Source organism: Cheilinus undulatus, linkage group 3, assembly GCF_018320785.1.
Source record: "Cheilinus undulatus linkage group 3, ASM1832078v1, whole genome shotgun sequence".
In the NCBI taxonomy this organism is placed as follows: domain Eukaryota; kingdom Metazoa; phylum Chordata; class Actinopteri; order Labriformes; family Labridae; genus Cheilinus; species Cheilinus undulatus.
In genome coordinates, this window is record NC_054867.1 from 53,586,767 (window position 1) to 53,606,391 (window position 19,625).

At 40.0% G+C, this 19,625-nt stretch overlaps 1 protein-coding gene across 1 annotated transcript; it reads left to right on the forward strand.

Moving 5' to 3' along the window:
- Positions 1–11,203: 11,203 nt before the first annotated feature.
- Positions 11,204–17,931, forward strand: LOC121507339 (interaptin-like). Its single transcript, XM_041783621.1, has 2 exons — positions 11,204–13,317; positions 13,416–17,931. The coding sequence occupies exons 1-2, from the start codon at positions 11,204–11,206 to the stop codon at positions 17,929–17,931; spliced, it is 6,630 nt and encodes a 2,209-aa protein (XP_041639555.1).
- The last annotated feature ends 1,694 nt before the right edge of the window (positions 17,932–19,625 follow it).

Genomic DNA, 19,625 nt, shown 5'->3' on the forward strand with positions numbered 1-19,625 from the left:
CCCATACAGACATTTGAAAAGTCTAAATTACATCCTGTTTATCTCACAATGACCTGAGTAAACAGTGAATCTACTAAAATTCAGTTAAACATGTGCAACGACTAACTGAACTTTTATAAGTGGAGTCATGAAACATGAATAACTGCAGACGTCAGGTTTTATTTGTCTTTAGTTCATGCCAGATTGACTTTAAAAGTCTGGATTTCGTCAGGATGAAGCTAATAAATGAAATAACAAAACAAAAAGGTTTCTCTTTAAAAAAAAAAATCCAGCAAAAAGTGTAAGCATCTTAAGAGATTTACATCAGAAAAAAAGCAAATGAATCATTCCATCCTTGTCTTTGAAGATGCCACAAAGTTTAAAAAACGTTCACCCTTTGTCTTTACATTGTTGACCTAACAACCAGGTCATCTAACCTTATAAACATTCCATCCTCGCCTATAAAGATGATGTCATCAAAGTTTACAAAACATTCAATCCTTGTCTTTGAATATGTGATCAAAGTCTATGAATCATTCCATCCTGGCATTTAAAGATGATGTCATCAAAGTTAATAAACATTACATCCTTGCCTTTGAAGATGATGTTGCAAAGTTCACAAAACATTCATCCTTTACCTTTACATTGCTACCTTTAAGACCATGTCATCTAACCTTATAAACATTCCATCCTTGCTCATAAAGGTGATTTTATCAAAGCTATAAAACATTTTATTCTTGCCTTTTATGTTGATGTCATCAAAGTTTTTAAAACATTCCTTCACCTGCCTTTGAAGATGATATCATCTAAGTTAACAAACATTACTTTGACTGTGAAATCATGTCAGCTAAGTTTAAAAAACATTCCATCCTTGCCCATTAAGATGCCTCAAAGTTTACAAAATATTTCATCCCTTTCTTTAAATATGATACAAAGTTCACAAAACATTAATCCTTTGTCTTTACATTGAGTTTAAGACCATGTCATCTAACCTTATAAACATTCCATCCTTGCCTATAAAGATGTCATCAAAGTTATAAAATATTTAATCCTTACCCTTTATGTTGATGTAATCAAAGTTTACAAAACATTTTACCCTTGTATTTCAAGATGTGATCAAAGTTTATGAAGCATTCCATCCCAGCATTTAAAGGTGATGTTATCAAAGTTAATGAACATTCCATCCCTGCCTTTCAAAGTTAGCAAACATTTCTTTCACTTTTACATCATGTCTACTTAGCTTATATAACATTCCATCTCATCATTTAAAGATAATGTCAACAAAGTTGATAAACATTCCATTCCTGCCTTTGAAGATGATATTGTTAGAGTTAACATCACAGTTCATTCTTTCCTTCAAAGATGATGTTACAAAGTTTACAGAATATTCATCCTTTACCTTTACCTTTACATTGTTAACGTTAAGACCATGTCATCTAACCTTAAAAACATTCCATCCTTGCTCATAAAGATGACGTCATCAAAGTTATAAAACATTTAATCCTTGCCTTTTTTTTGATGACATCAAAGTTTTTGAAACATTCCATCCTCGCCTTAAAAGATGAGGATCTTGATCTTGTAAATTTATAGATTAAACATCAGAATTTAAGATTTTATTATAATAAATGTAGGATATAAATCTTTTAATGTTTTGAATTCATGTCAAAACCTAGCTTTTTACTTTGATGGTGTCCTTTTAGCCTAAACGTTGAAAAAGGGTGGAGTAACTTAAAAGGAAAGGAAGAAGGAAAGGAAAAGGAAAATACACACAGAGAATATATAGATGAGAACTTAGAGGATGTGGACCCTCTGTATACCAGTGCCATGGTGAATCATTGTATCGGAGCTCCATTGATGATGGCTTTCCATGGTCCCGTTGCCCACACTGAACTCAGAGTGGACAAACTCAATATTGATTGAACTAACTCAGAGTTTCTTATCTGAGGGTATATCAACTCAGAGCTCAGGGTTAGTGTCGGAATTTGTCAACAAAGGGGACTCCAAAGAGAGGCATTATTGTGTGTTGCAGGACTACGAACTCCTCATGGTGAAAACAGCATTACTGAACTTCTGCCAAAGCCTCACCCTTATAACCCAGAGTCTATGACCATTTTCATACATGCCATTTGTTTTTTACAGACATTTATTAAAGAAACATCAATTTTCCATTTTATATGTCGGCATTAGCCCTCATCATTGTAGAGGAGTTTGTTTACAGCCTGTTTTATCGTCTGATAACATGTGCTCTCTGCTGGAATCTCTCTTAAAAACAGCTGCTTGTTAACCTGCAGTAAAAGCCCAATGTCATCATCACTGTAATGATCACAAAACCAAACCAAAAAGACATAAAACCAAGGAATGCCCATAAACGGGATTCTTAAAAGTGCTTCAGATAATAATAGGAGATTGTTGTGTGTACCAAACTTCAAAATAAGGTAGCAGCTGTCCATTTATTACCCAGGAACCAATGGAAACATGTCATTTTCTGCACAGATGCATGGAGCAAATCAGCTCCTCGGTGCAGTGACTCACACAGAGCTGGGCAGGGAGGCTGAGCTCCCACCTCTCTCGACTCAATCATCTCTGCAGGAAATACAGGAGCATCACGCAACACTCTCCACACAGATTTCATGACAAGAGAGGGAAAAGTATGCACGCTGCTCTGAGGGCGCAGGAATCATGGGATTGTTTTAGCAGCAGGAGCGCCTCAAAAACTCAACAAGTAGAGCCGACACTGCAGCAGTGCATGATGTTACAACAGAAACACATGGAGCTACCTGTGACTGCAGCTCCTAAAACTGCAGCTTTACCTCTGTTTCAGTCCCACATCCTAACAGACCATGGGAATGTAATGAAGCTCTCATATTACAGAGGTTAATAGGAGTTCTAAATGTTGTTATTGAGTCTCTTTGAGTGATTTCCAGCAATTTCTACAATTTTACAATAAAAATGGAGGCCCCATATTTAATTATATACTCCTGACATCTATTATAAGATATACTCCCAATTCACAGAAGAAGTCATACTGATATTATCAACCAATCATTTTATAATGTAGGACAACAGCACTCCATAATGTAGTTAGATGTTCCCACAGGCTTATTAAAACTTAAAGAGAATTTATACATTTTGTAAAGGTATGAATAGCAATTAGTTGTGGTATTTGATCAGTTTCACAACCTTATATTTTAAATATATATCATATAATGTATATAATGACAAGGTTCAGATGATCAGGGACACTGAAAGCAGGATTTTTCAACGATCTGTACTTCACATTTTGGAATAATAGTTGGAATTCTGACTTAAATCTCATAACACTGTCTTTGATCGCAGAATTTTATTTTAATCTAACCATTTTTACTTCAGTCTAAGCATTCTGATGTCTCCCTTCAACCTCAAGATTTTGAAATTGACCTAAGAATTCTGGCACTGATCTTACAATTCTGACTTTGATCTAGAATTCTAGATTTGATCTTACAATTCTGACTTTGATCTTACAATTCTGACTTTGATCTCAGAATTCTGACTTTGATCCCAGAATTCTGACTTTGATCTAGAATTCTAGCTTTGATCTTACAATTCCGACGTTGATTTCAGAATGGTGACTTTGAACTTTCAATTCTGACTTTGATCTTAGAATCCTGACTTTGATCAGAGGATCCTGACTTTGATCGTACAACTCTGCCTTTGATTTCATTATTCTGACTTTGATCTACAATTCTTACTTTGATCTTACGATTCTGACTTTGATCTCAGAATCATGACTTTGAACTCAGAATTTTGACTTTGAACTCACAATTCTGACTTTGATCTTACAACTCTGCCTTTGATTTCAGAATTCTGACTTTGATCTCAGAATCCTGACTTTGATTTAGTTTTCTTATTTTGATCTCAGGATTCTTACTTTGATCTCAGAAATTTGACTTTAATCTGAGAATCCTGACTTCAGTCTCCGAATTGGAATAATCAAGTTTAAACTCATCAATGACCTCAGCCTTTTCAATGCTTAAATGAAATTAATAATTCAATGTTTGTGATGTTTAAGATTTCTGTCCGAATTAAAAGGACAAATAAATACTGTAATGTATTTAATTTTCGTTAGTTTAACCACATTAAAACTGTTTTTTATACTTGAATGGTTTAAATCTTTTTTTTTTTTTTTTGCCTCATCACTTACAAACGTCATTCAGTTATTCCTTATTTGGGTTTTATATATAAGGGAAAAGCTACCGATGTGTTGATGCTTTTTTATTTTCTGCATTTTATTGTACCTTGATTTCTACAATGGTAATGAAATAAAATGGGGGACGAAAGTGAAGAAGGCTCTGGATTTCTAATAAAATATATAAAAATCTGTATGAGTTAACCGTCTTACTTTAATATTCAAACGTTCATTTATTGTAAGTTTCTCCTTTCAAGACACTTCATATCAAAAGCCTGACACCTCTCCTGACTAATATCAGCGCCTGTGCAGAGCTTCCTGTCCTATTTATCACTGAAACATGATCACAGAGCTCTGCACATGCTAACCGACACCTCACAGGGTGCTATATCATCATTTTCTGACGCCGCTGTATTTCATGAGTGGCAGAAATGTGCTGATCAGGTGGTAACCAGGTGCAGTCTGAAAACTTAAGCCCTCCAGAGGATTTCTGCAAATAGATGGAGGTCACAGCAGTAACAAAGAGATCGACGTCTTTAGTATAGAAGCCCTTTGATTTCCCACCATTGAGAGATGACTGGAATAGATCTGCAGGTTTTACTGCTGCAGACGATGCTCATGCATGCACACACATCACAGGTGCTCCACATGTTACTGCTCTAAATAGTCGCTGTGTAAATCTGTCAATGGTTTTACTCTGAGGGTCACTCTTCTGTCTGCTCCTTCTCTCTCTGGGCTTTGTACTTTTTATTGTCTCGTATTTTACATCTATAAATATTGAATGTCTCCACGCCCTAGTTTATTATTTTTCATTAATCTACTACCTCGTCCTGTTCTTCTTTTTACTCCTGTTGATCCTCCATTCGTCCCTTGTAAAGGGGATGCTACACAATGGTAATCATGGCCCTGTCAAAGATCAACAGTATTTACAGCTGCTTTTGACCACTACTCACAGCCACAGCTCACTTTTTTCATCAGGCAGAAAAAAGAGACAGACTTCACAATAGTAAACACATCACCACCCATAGTTTTTTGAGATGCCGACTAATTCAAAATGAGCTAATATTTTTTTAAGACATGATAAAATGTCTCAGTTGTAAATAAAATCTCTTAGGCCACACACTAGACGATTTTTAAATCTGAAACGATTTTAAAACCGTAGGAGACCACAGACTTCAGGACAATTTCCAAAGATTTTTCATCATTAATCCTCTGAACGCACACACTAGACGACTCAGCCGGACTGTCAGATCACTGGAGACCACACACCTGCCAACCTGCCTACGACCTCGTATGGTCACGTGACTTTAAAAAAAAAACAAAAAAAAAACACGGATGTTTGTCGATACCATATTGCTGTCTCTCCACAACAGGCTGTCCTGGCAAATGTTGCAGGTGGAGCAACAATCATAAAACAAAGGAAAGACTCAGGATGAAATCCTGGCTGGAATTAAGGTACAGTTGTGTTTATGGTTGTGAGCAGTGAAAGTACGTATGATTCATTTGGTGATGCTACCGGTGTGCTCGCTCTCACTGGTTGTTGTGAGTACTTTGTCAGCGGCACTACGACCTAGGGTCTGTGAGGCTACAATGCTATTTGGTGCCGTAAATGAATTGTGTTGACACCACACACATGCAGACTACTCAGACAGTCATTTGTGACGAGGCTCCTCTCGGGGTACGCCCCCACAATCGTCGGGGGAGTCAAATTTTGCCCCAAATTGGGCTTAAAATCCTGTAGTGTGTGGCCAGCCTCAGTCTGAGAGGACAGAGCTGTTGAAATGCTCCCAATCACTCAGCGTCTCCACTGTTCTCATCAGACTTGTGAAAAACAAACCCTTTAAGTGTGAGGACATAAATGTAACCTTGAACATGTGCAGAAAGGAGCTAACCTCACCTAGCCGTCATGCCGCTTTATCATATTTTACAGTTTCAGAGCGGTGTGAATCACTGAAGGCGTGGAAACTAAAGACACTGAAGGATCCTGATTGATGCCGACCCGACAGCTTGGTCCACGTCCTGCAGAGACTTTGGCAACACTTTCACAGACTGAAAGCAGATTACCTGGCTCCCTGCTGGGCTGGAGTCATGGAGATCACTGCTAAGACATTTGACACCAAGTTCAGAAAGTTAGTTAAGTTAAATCAGGGATGTCAAACTCAAGGCCCGGGGGCTAAACCCGGCCCGTGGTATAGTTATACTCAGCCCACCAGATCATTTTTTTTTATTAGAACTGGCCCTCTAGTATGAGGTCTGCACATTTCCTCCCGTATAAAAATGTAAACTTGATCATTGTTAGCTGTTGTCCAAAGGGCTCTAGTTAACTTCCAGAGCTTAGCTTCATGAACTTATCTCTAATAGCGAAGATAATAAAGGTTGACAAATGTTATGCTGAATGATTCAATGTAAATACTGTAGCACCAAACTAATGGAGAGACACTCTTGGTAAAGATGGTAAAAAGTCTGTTTTTTTTTTCTCATATTCTGAGCTAAAACACCTTAACTTAAGTGGCACTTTGATGCTGATCCTCTATCTTGGATCTGGTCTGAGATTGTGACGACAGTGGGTTGCGGTTTATCACGTTTGCAGTGGGACTTGTAAATTTGTGCTTGTAACTGAAGCTTTTCATCAACCTTCTCCACAATAAAATGATTAATATATCCCTCCAATGCATAGGTTAGACCCCTTTGGTGACTTCTAGATGATATATGATCTTTCTGTCTCCAAAAATCATCAATAGCCTCCTGTAAAATGTCTCCTACTGTGACAACTGCCATAGCGTCTGTCAGGTCATTGTTTGTCCGAGCGAGTGGAGGGGGCGTGGCTTAGCCATAGGTCAATAGTGTCATTTTACTCCTATCATTAAGAGCTCTCTATGGATGTAGGAACATTTGATCTAAATAGTACAGAAAAAATTAGCATTGGTTAGCAAAGAGTTACCAATGGCATCTTTAGGTGGTGCTAGAGCGGGAACAGATCGAAAATACACGGGAGAGGAGCCGCCCAGACGGGACGCTCGGCTCAATCTAGCGAACCCCCCTAGCAACTATGCAGCATGACTGTGATTGGTCAAACCGATACTCACTTCCTATAGGCTGGGAGCAGTTTTGTTTCGTGTGTCTGCAGTTTCATTTCGTGCGCAAGCAGAAGAAATCCAAGAGGAGACGCAGGCACACAGACGAGGTTTTGAAGGAAAAATCTGAGCACAAAATGACAAAGTTTTGCTCTCAAAACATGTAAATCTGCTCTCAAACATGAAAAATGCTCTCAAAACGAAAAGGCTTTGCTCTCAAAACTTGAAACTTTGCTCTCAAAAATTAAAGCATGCTCTTGAACAAAGATAGGATTTTCATTCCATATGTGTGTCATAATAATCCCAGTATCGCTATAGTGTGGTCCTTTTTGACGTTTCATGTCCTCTTTAAAGCATGACTTTGTGTTAGTGTGTGTGTGTAGGACTCCTAGGTTGCTAACGGTAACGAATGCCTCTATGACATCACAGCTGAGATAAAAGCTTACTAGTCACACCTGTTAGTTTCAGCTAAAGTGGGCTCAGAAAACAGGGTTGAGAGGTCAGAATATGCACTCAAACAACGTCAATTTATGAGGTACTTATAAAACCTAGCAGAAAACCAAAGGTATCTTGAGAATCAGCAGAAGCTGACGAACGTGATGGTATGTTTTCTATGTCTGGGAAGTGAGAAATCATGCTACGAGAGTAGGATAAAAAAGGGCTTCTTTCTGACTATGAAGACTGACACTTAAGAATCCATAACATTGCAGCAGATGAGTGAAGGTTTGCCGTTCTTGAGACAGTTGGTCCTCTCATGCCAAAACTGTGCATGATATGGCTTTGGTACTTGGTCTGACAGTAGCAGGACAAGATTTCCTCCGTTTTTATGCCTTTTTTATGTCTGTGGAGTGAAGTTTGTGGATTTTATGGAAGTTTGTTCGGGAGATTTCTTCTGTCCCACCAGTAGGCTGATGTCACGCACTCTGAAGTCTGACTGTTTTGTGTAAAACCCCAAAAGTTTGTGCTGCTTAAACTGTGAAATCTCGAAATCTGTAGAAGATAACTAAAAGCTGAATACATGTTAAATAGCTGAAGAGTTTGTCTACGTTTTAAAGCATGAATTAAGTCTGTAAGAGGAAGTATGCAGAATCTGTAGAATCTCAAAGTTGAAGCAGTTTTAGGCAGAACTTCATCGGGGGGAATTCCCTCATCGGGGGGAATTCCCTCATCGGAGGGAATCCCCTCACTGTGCAGATCAAAGACATCAAAGCCAAACCAATGTTAATTAATAGACATAATAGATTATGCAATTTCTGTCAAAACTTTACAACAGCTTTTCTTGTCTGAAGGAAAGCTTAAAATATGACCCAGCAAGACTCATTGGATATACCTGACAACCTCTGCCAAGACAGTGAGACCCCCAACAATACTGTCATGGACCTCAAAGGAAATGAGAGCCACGGCAGAAATGCAAGGGGGCCTAGGATGAAATTTTGGAAAAGGGGAGGCAAGAAAAAAAAGGAAATTCAAGAAGAAAATGAGAAAGTAACAAATGAAAATTTGGCCTTGAACGAACATATCAGAAACTTGAACGACCAGATAGAGACTCTTATCATAATAAAAGAAAATGTCTATTCTGAGATGCTGGACTGGAAGGGAAAGTTTGAGTCCATTGACAATGAGCTTCAGGAGGCCAAACACATGCTACTCGATTACTCCAAAGTCAAGGAAAACCAGAGACAGGACTTGAAAAACTTTAAACGTTATTTTGGAGATGAAGACATGGACCTCTGTAAACATGTTGAAAAACTGTACAACAGGTGGGAAGATTTTGCAAGACAAAAAGACACCCTCAAAGAGCCGTACATGGTTAACATGACTGAGACAGAGGCTTCTGAGAGGCCAGATGAAGCCCTGCTAGGGGAAGCTAGTGGAGGTCAGCAAGACCTCAGTGCTGCTCAGCACAGCCAACAACTGAAGAAAAGAAATTGGGCTCTCGCTCGACATAAGGAAAAGGTTGAAAATTATTGCTCTAACGATGAAGTGTTAGGTGAGGAGGTGGATGATGGAGCAGATATTGTGAAGCCAGAGTGCAAGGCCTTGGTGAATTCCTTAAAGGACTTGCGTATAATGGCTTCGCACAGTGATAAAATCAAGTCTGCTATTCAAGAACATGGAATCCTCTGTTGCGGTTACGAAGCTGTAGAAGCGAATGGCGGAAGACTGAACAGAACAGAAAGCCAGGTTTGGGAAGAAAACTGTATGCACCTGAGCTTAAAAAACCACGAGTTGGAAACAAGGCTTCGAGAAACTCGGATTCGTTTAACAGCCAAGGAAGAAGAACTTCAACAGAAAGACATGCTTCTTCAAGACCGAACTCAAGCAGTTGAAAGGGCAGAATTAAGGCTATCTGACTGTGAGACCCGGTATAACTCAGTGTCTGATGAAGAAGCATCTGACCAAAAGTTACATGATGCAGAAAAGTCAATCGAAGAACTGGAAGACATCAGGGAGAGAAGCGAACAAGCCCTCAATGCTTCTCAGAGAAATGTGGACGAACTGACAAGACAGCATGAGAAGATCACAAGTCTTTTGTCTGAAAGAGAAGAAGAACTTCAACAGAAAGACATGCTTCTTCAAGACCAAACTCAAGCAGTTGAAAGGGCAGAATTAAGGCTATCTGACTGCGAGACACAGTATAACTCATTGTCTGATGAAAACAAATGTTTAGCCTTGGACATTGAGACCTTAAGGCAAAACCTTGAAGCATCTGACCAAAAGTTACACGATGCAGAAAAGGCAGTCAAAGATCTCGAAGACATCAGGGAGAGGAGCGAACAAGCCCTCAACGCTTCTCAGAGAAATGTGGACGAACTGACAAGACAGCATGAGAAGATCACAAGTCTTTTGTCTGAAAAGGAAGAAGAACTTCAACAGAAAGACATGCTTCTTCAAGACCAAACTCAAGCAGTTGAAAGGGCAGAATTAAAGCTATCTAACTGTGAGACCCGGTATAACTCAGTGTCTGATGAAAACAAATGTTTAGCCTTGGACATTGAGACCTTAAGACAAAACCTTGAAGCATCTGACCAAAAGTTACATGATGCAGAAAAGTCAATCGAAGAACTGGAAGACATCAGGGAGAGAAGCGAACAAGCCCTCAATGCTTCTCAGAGAAATGTGGACGAACTGACAAGACAGCATGAGAAGATCACAAGTCTTTTGTCTGAAAGAGAAGAAGAACTTCAACAGAAAGACTTGCTTCTTCAAGACCGAACTCAAGCAGTTGAAAGGGCAGAATTAAGGCTATCTGACTGTGAGACCCGGTATAACTCAGTGTCTGATGAAAACAAATGTTTAGCCTTGGACATTGAGACCTTAAGACAAAACCTTGAAGCATCTGACCAAAAGTTACATGATGCAGAAAAGTCAATCGAAGAACTGGAAGACATCAGGGAGAGAAGCGAACAAGCCCTCAATGCTTCTCAGAGAAATGTGGACGAACTGACAAGACAGCATGAGAAGATCACAAGTCTTTTGTCTGAAAGAGAAGAAGAACTTCAACAGAAAGACTTGCTTCTTCAAGACCGAAGTCAAGCAGTTGAAAGGGCTGAATTAAGGCTATCTGACTGCGAGACACAGTATAACTCATTGTCTGATGAAAACAAATGTTTAGCCTTGGACATTGAGACCTTAAGGCAAAACCTTGAAGCATCTGACCAAAAGTTACACGATGCAGAAAAGGCAGTCAAAGATCTCGAAGACATCAGGGAGAGAAGCGAACAAGCCCTCAATGCTTCTCAGAGAAATGTGGACGAACTGACAAGACAGCATGAGAAGATCACAAGTCTTTTGTCTGAAAGAGAAGAAGAACTTCAACAGAAAGACATGCTTCTTCAAGACCAAACTCAAGCAGTTGAAAGGGCAGAATTAAGGCTATCTAACTGTGAGACCGGTATAACTCAGTGTCTGATGAAAACAAATGTTTAGCCTTGGACATTGAGACCTTAAGACAAAACCTTGAAGCATCTGACCAAAAGTTACGATGCAGAAAAGGCAGTCAAAAGATCTCGAAGACATCAGGGAGAGAAGCGAACAAGCCCTCAATGCTTCTCAGAGAAATGTGGACGAACTGACAAGACAGCATGAGAAGATCACAAGTCTTTTGTCTGAAAGAGAAGAAGAACTTCAACAGAAAGACTTGCTTCTTCAAGACCGAACTCAAGCAGTTGAAAGGGCAGAATTAAAGCTATCTAACTGTGAGACCCGGTATAACTCAGTGTCTGATGAAAACAAATGTTTAGCCTTGGACATTGAGACCTTAAGACAAAACCTTGAAGCATCTGACCAAAAGTTACACGATGCAGAAAAGGCAGTCAAAGATCTCGAAGACATCAGGGAGAGAAGCGAACAAGCCCTCAATGCTTCTCAGAGAAATGTGGACGAACTGACAAGACAGCATGAGAAGATCACAAGTCTTTTGTCTGAAAGAGAAGAAGAACTTCAACAGAAAGACTTGCTTCTTCAAGACCGAACTCAAGCAGTTGAAAGGGCAGAATTAAAGCTATCTAACTGTGAGACCCGGTATAACTCAGTGTCTGATGAAAACAAATGTTTAGCCTTGGACATTGAGACCTTAAGGCAAAACCTTGAAGCATCTGACCAAAAGTTACACGATGCAGAAAAGGCAGTCAAAGAACTGGAAGACAACAGGGAGAGGAGCGAACAAGCCCTCAACGCTTCTCAGAGAAATGTGGACGAACTGACAAGACAGCATGAGAAGATCAGAAGTCTTTTGTCTGAAAGAGAAGAAGAACTTCAACAGAAAGACGTGCTTCTTCAAGACCGAACTCAAGCAGTTGAAAGGGCAGAATTAAGGCTATCTAACTGTGAGACCCGGTATAACTCAGTGTCTGATGAAAACAAATGTTTAGCCTTGGACACTGAGACCTTAAGACAAAACCTTGAAGCATCTGACCAAAAGTTACATGATGCAGAAAAGGCAATTGAAGAACTCGAAGACATCAGGGAAAGGAGCGAACAAGCCCTCAATGCTTCTCAGAGAAATGTGGACGAACTGACAAGACAGCATGAGAAGATCACAAGTCTTTTGTCTGAAAGAGAAGAAGAACTTCAACAGAAAGACTTGCTTCTTCAAGACCGAACTCAAGCAGTTGAAAGGGCAGAATTAAAGCTATCTAACTGTGAGACCCGGTATAACTCAGTGTCTGATGAAAACAAATGTTTAGCCTTGGACATTGAGACCTTAAGGCAAAACCTTGAAGCATCTGACCAAAAGTTACACGATGCAGAAAAGGCAGTCAAAGAACTGGAAGACATCAGGGAGAGGAGCGAACAAGCCCTCAATGCTTCTCAGAGAAATGTGGACGAACTGACAAGACAGCATGAGAAGATCACAAGTCTTTTGTCTGAAAGAGAAGAAGAACTTCAACAGAAAGACATGCTTCTTCAAGACCGAACTCAAGCAGTTGAAAGGGCAGAATTAAAGCTATCTAACTGTGAGTTCCGGTATAACTCAGTGTCTGATGAAAACAAATGTTTAGCCTTAGACATTGAGACATTCAAACAAAACCTTGAAGCAGCCAACAAAAAGTTACACGATGCAGAAAAGGCAGTCAAAGAACTCGAAGACATCAGGGACATAAGTGAACAAGACCTTAGCACTTCTCAGAGAAATGTGGACGAACTGACAAGACAGCATGAGAAGATCAGAAGTCTTTTGTCTGAAAGAGAAGAAGAACTTCAACAGAAAGACTTGCTTCTTCAAGACCGAACTCAAGCAGTTGAAAGGGCAGAATTAAAGCTATCTAACTGTGAGACCCGGTATAACTCAGTGTCTGATGAAAACAAATGTTTAGCCTTGGACATTGAGACCTTAAGGCAAAACCTTGAAGCATCTGACCAAAAGTTACACGATGCAGAAAAGGCAGTCAAAGAACTGGAAGACATCAGGGAGAGGAGCGAACAAGCCCTCAATGCTTCTCAGAGAAATGTGGACGAACTGACAAGACAGCATGAGAAGATCACAAGTCTTTTGTCTGAAAGAGAAGAAGAACTTCAACAGAAAGACTTGCTTCTTCAAGACCGAACTCAAGCAGTTGAAAGGGCAGAATTAAAGCTATCTAACTGTGAGTTCCGGTATAACTCAGTGTCTGATGAAAACAAATGTTTAGCCTTGGACATTGAGACCTTAAGGCAAAACCTTGAAGCATCTGACCAAAAGTTACACGATGCAGAAAAGGCAGTCAAAGAACTGGAAGACAACAGGGAGAGGAACAAGCCCTCAACGCTTCTCAGAGAAATGTGGACGAACTGACAAGACAGCATGAGAAGATCACAAGTCTTTTGTCTGAAAGAGAAGAAGAACTTCAACAGAAAGACTTGCTTCTTCAAGACCGAACTCAAGCAGTTGAAAGGGCAGAATTAAAGCTATCTAACTGTGAGACCCGGTATAACTCAGTGTCTGATGAAAACAAATGTTTAGCCTTGGACATTGAGACCTTAAGGCAAAACCTTGAGGCATCTGACCAAAAGTTACACGATGCAGAAAAGGCAGTCAAAGAACTGGAAGACAACAGGGAGAGGAGCGAACAAGCCCTCAACGCTTCTCAGAGAAATGTGGACGAACTGACAAGACAGCATGAGAAGATCACAAGTCTTTTGTCTGAAAGAGAAGAAGAACTTCAACAGAAAGACTTGCTTCTTCAAGACCGAACTCAAGCAGTTGAAAGGGCAGAATTAAAGCTATCTAACTGTGAGACCCGGTATAACTCAGTGTCTGATGAAAACAAATGTTTAGCCTTGGACATTGAGACCTTAAGGCAAAACCTTGAAGCATCTGACCAAAAGTTACATGATGCAGAAAAGTCAATTGAAGAACTCGAAGACATCAGGGAGAGGAGCGAACAAGCCCTCAACGCTTCTCAGAGAAAGGTGGACGAACTGACAAGACAGCATGAGAAGATCACAAGTCTTTTGTCTGAAAGAGAAGAAGAACTTCAACAGAAAGACATGCTTCTTCAAGACCGAACTCAAGCAGTTGAAAGGGCAGAATTAAAGCTATCTAACTGTGAGACCCGGTATAACTCAGTGTCTGATGAAAACAAATGTTTAGCCTTAGACTTTGAGACGTTCAAACAAAACCTTGAAGCAGCCAACAAAAAGTTAGAGGATGCAGAAAAGGCAGTCAAAGAACTCGAAGACATCAGGGACATAAGTGAACAAGACCTTAGCACTTCTCAGAGAAATGTGGACGAACTGACAAGACAGCATGAGAAGATCAGAAGTCTTTTGTCTGAAAGAGAAGAAGAACTTCAACAGAAAGACATGCTTCTTCAAGACCGAACTCAAGCAGTTGAAAGGGCAGAATTAAAGCTATCTAACTGTGAGACCCGGTATAACTCAGTGTCTGATGAAAACAAATGTTTAGCCTTGGACATTGAGACCTTAAGGCAAAACCTTGAAGCATCTGACCAAAAGTTACACGATGCAGAAAAGGCAGTCAAAGAACTGGAAGACAACAGGGAGAGGAGCGAACAAGCCCTCAACGCTTCTCAGAGAAATGTGGACGAACTGACAAGACAGCATGAGAAGATCACAAGTCTTTTGTCTGAAAGAGAAGAAGAACTTCAACAGAAAGACTTGCTTCTTCAAGACCGAACTCAAGCAGTTGAAAGGGCAGAATTAAAGCTATCTAACTGTGAGACCCGGTATAACTCAGTGTCTGATGAAAACAAATGTTTAGCCTTGGACATTGAGACCTTAAGGCAAAACCTTGAGGCATCTGACCAAAAGTTACACGATGCAGAAAAGGCAGTCAAAGAACTGGAAGACAACAGGGAGAGGAGCGAACAAGCCCTCAACGCTTCTCAGAGAAATGTGGACGAACTGACAAGACAGCATGAGAAGATCACAAGTCTTTTGTCTGAAAGAGAAGAAGAACTTCAACAGAAAGACTTGCTTCTTCAAGACCGAACTCAAGCAGTTGAAAGGGCAGAATTAAAGCTATCTAACTGTGAGACCCGGTATAACTCAGTGTCTGATGAAAACAAATGTTTAGCCTTAGACATTGAGACGTTCAAACAAAACCTTGAAGCAGCCAACAAAAAGTTAGAGGATGCAGAAAAGGCAGTCAAAGAACTCGAAGACATCAGGGACATGAGTGAACAAGACCTTAGCGCTTCTCAGAGAAATGTGGACGAACTGACAAGACAGCATGAGAAGATCAGAAGTCTTTTGTCTGAAAGAGAAGAAGAACTTCAACAGAAAGACTTGCTTCTTCAAGACCGAACTCAAGCAGTTGAAAGGGCAGAATTAAAGCTATCTAACTGTGAGACCCGGTATAACTCAGTGTCTGATGAAAACAAATGTTTAGCCTTGGACATTGAGACCTTAAGGCAAAACCTTGAAGCATCTGACCAAAAGTTACACGATGCAGAAAAGGCAGTCAAAGAACTGGAAGACAACAGGGAGAGGAGCGAACAAGCCCTCAATGCTTCTCAGAGAAATGTGGACGAACTGACAAGACAGCATGAGAAGATCACAAGTCTTTTGTCTGAAAGAGAAGAAGAACTTCAACAGAAAGACATGCTTCTTCAAGACCGAACTCAAGCAGTTGAAAGGGCAGAATTAAAGCTATCTAACTGTGAGACCCGGTATAACTCAGTGTCTGATGAAAACAAATGTTTAGCCTTGGACATTGAGACCTTAAGGCAAAATCTTGAAGCATCTGACCAAAAGTTACATGATGCAGAAAAGTCAATTGAAGAACTCGAAGACATCAGGGAGAGGAGCGAACAAGCCCTCAACGCTTCTCAGAGAAAGGTGGACGAACTGACAAGACAGCATGAGAAGATCACAAGTCTTTTGTCTGAAAGAGAAGAAGAACTTCAACAGAAAGACATGCTTCTTCAAGATCGAACTCAAGCAGTTGAAAGGGCAGAATTAAAGCTATCTAACTGTGAGACCCGGTATAACTCAGTGTCTGATGAAAACAAATGTTTGGCCTTGGACATTGAGACCTTAAGGCAAAACCTTGAAGCATCTGACCAAAAGTTACACGATGCAGAAAAGGCAGTCAAAGAACTGGAAGACAACAGGGAGAGGAGCGAACAAGCCCTCAACGCTTCTCAGAGAAATGTGGACGAACTGACAAGACAGCATGAGAAGATCACAAGTCTTTTGTCTGAAAGAGAAGAAGAACTTCAACAGAAAGACATGCTTCTTCAAGACCGAACTCAAGCAGTTGAAAGGGCAGAATTAAGGCTATCTAACTGTGAGACCCGGTATAACTCAGTGTCTGATGAAAACAAATGTTTAGCCTTGGACATTGAGACCTTAAGGCAAAACCTTGAGGCATCTGACCAAAAGTTACACGATGCAGAAAAGGCAGTCAAGGATCTCGAAGACATCAGGGAAAGGAGCGAACAAGCCCTCAACGCTTCTCAGAGAAATGTGGACGAACTGACAAGACAGCATGAGATGATCAGAAGTCTTTTGTCTGAAAGAGAAGAAGAACTTCAACAGAAAGACATGCTTCTTCAAGACCGAACTCAAGCAGTTGAAAGGGCAGAATTAAAGCTATCTAACTGTGAGACCCGGTATAACTCAGTGTCTGATGAAAACAAATGTTTAGCCTTGGACATTGAGACCTTAAGGCAAAATCTTGAAGCATCTGACCAAAAGTTACATGATGCAGAAAAGTCAATTGAAGAACTCGAAGACATCAGGGAGAGGAGCGAACAAGCCCTCAACGCTTCTCAGAGAAAGGTGGACGAACTGACAAGACAGCATGAGAAGATCACAAGTCTTTTGTCTGAAAGAGAAGAAGAACTTCAACAGAAAGACATGCTTCTTCAAGATCGAACTCAAGCAGTTGAAAGGGCAGAATTAAGGCTATCTAACTGTGAGACCCGGTATAACTCAGTGTCTGATGAAAACAAATGTTTAGCCTTGGACATTGAGACCTTAAGGCAAAACCTTGAAGCATCTGACCAAAAGTTACACGATGCAGAAAAGGCAGTCAAGGATCTCGAAGACATCAGGGAAAGGAGCGAACAAGCCCTCAACGCTTCTCAGAGAAATGTGGACGAACTGACAAGACAGCATGAGATGATCAGAAGTCTTTTGTCTGAAAAAGAAGAAGAACTTCAACAGAAAGACATGCTTCTTCAAGACCGTACTCAAGCAGTTGAAAGGGCAGAATTGAGGCTATCTAACTGTGAGACCCGGTATAACTCAGTGTCTGATGAAAACAAATGTTTAGCATTGGACATTGAGACGTTCAAACAAAACCTTGAAGCATCCAACAAAAAGTTAGAGGATGCAGAAAAGGTAATAGATGCCTCAAAGATCGAAAGTCAAAACTTCCGTGTAGAAATCACTGATTTGCGACAAAAAAATGAAAGCTTGTGCTGCATCAAAGACAATTTGGAGATAGAAATTGAGAATTTTACACATTGTAAACAAACTCTCCAAAAAGAAGTCCAGAAGTTCAAAGATCTGCTCAAGTTGGAGAAATCCCTGCATGCACATGAGCAGATCAAATCATGCCTAAGAGAAGATGCTCTTCGTGATCAATTACAGATCCTCCAAACTCAGCTAGATTTAAGGATCAGATCAGAGTGTCCTGACGATTGCCCTCATGTGATGGCCTTTAAGCTCAAATCAACAGGAGATGAGCTTAATGCCAGCCAGATGGCAGAGCAACGCAAGAGTCAAGGTTTTTTCGATTTCTGCTCTGGCTGGTTCTGATTTCGCCCTGACAAACAACAGCCTACACAACCAGAAAATTACCAAAATTTGGCTTTCTTAATTAAAAAGACTAATTTAAATTTTGATTTCCAGTGCATGTTTAAAATAAAATTTGTTTAACAGCAAGGTTTATTTTGAGCTAGAAAGCACTGTGATTATAAAACGGGGACAAAATTACTGAATAATCACAAGCCCCCCCCCCCCAAAAAAAAAGCTAACTTAAATTTTGATTTCCAGTGCATGTTTGTAATAAAACTTGTATAACAGCAAGGTTTATTTTGAGCTAGGAAGCACTGTGATTATAAAACGGGGATAAAATTATTGAATAAACACAAGTCAATAGAAGAAAAAAAAAAAAAACAGGGCTAAAAATGTGAACAAAACAATTAAGTAAATTTTTGTGTCAGGCTGTTGTATTCCCCTCCCTGAGCTGCCACCTTATCGTGGTGGAGGGGTTTGCGTGTCTCAGTGATCCTAGGAGCTATGTTGTCGGGGGCTTCATGCCCCTGGTAGGGTATCCCAAGGCAAGCAGGTCCTAGGTGAGGGACCAGACGAAGTGCAGCTCAAAACCTCATATAACAGAGCAGCAGGACGGTTTCCACTCTCCCTCGCCCGCACGTGGGCCACCGGAGCCCCCTCCTGGAGCCAGGCCTGCACTGTAAAAAAAAGAATAATTGAGAAAACTTAAAATTTTAAGGCAACCTTTTGCAGTAAGATTTTTGAATTGTGTCAACGATTTGCTATGTCATTGTCCTAAGTGACATTTCATCGTTGTACCAATTACATTTATGTTGTTCTGTGATTGGTCGCTATTATTAATTCTTCGTTTTGCCAATATAAACATGTTTATTTGCTCAATAGTGTCATTCATATAAATAGCAAAGGCTAATTAACTGCACAATCATTATTTATTTACCTGCATTTCAATAAATACACAATTCTAAATGGTGTTTCCATACTTTTATTTTATTTTACTTAACTGTGCAACACTGTAACACTTTGGTGATAACACTGTCAAGAATGACACACCTACCCGGAGGAATACCACAACAGGCATGAAGGCATCCATTGTATAAAAAAGGAACACTTGAAAATCTGGCACATCGTCCAGGACAACAGCCTCCTCCAAAATCAGCATGTTCTGCATCATAGCCATGGACGAAATTTTGATTTCAGAGGTGGGGGGGGCACAACTGGTTTGAGTACGGGGGGTATGGTCAATAGACCTCATTTACATAAAATTATACCTAATTTTTGAGTAAAAATAAGCTATAATAAGCTATAATAAGATATAAAAATAAGATTATCATCACTCTAACATTTGTCACAATGATCAATCTCATGACTAACATATCTTTATTCTTTCAACCTCACCTGTGAGCCTCCAGCCTCTCCTCCTCTACCTCCTCCTGTATCTCCTCCTCTACCTCCTCCATCTCCTCCAGCCTCTCTTGCTCTACCTCCTCCTGTATCTTCTTCTGGATTTCTATTATCTGTCACCTGACAAAAAAATTTTGATGGATGACATATGAACAGTGGGACAATTTGGGATGCAACAATCATTGATTTTGATGGTATAGTCTGAAGAAAAAACTCAGTTTCTCAATTATTATGTCTAATTTATTCACAAACAATATGGATGTATAAAATCACATTTATAATCCAAGGTTTTATTTTATTTTTCCCACAAACTT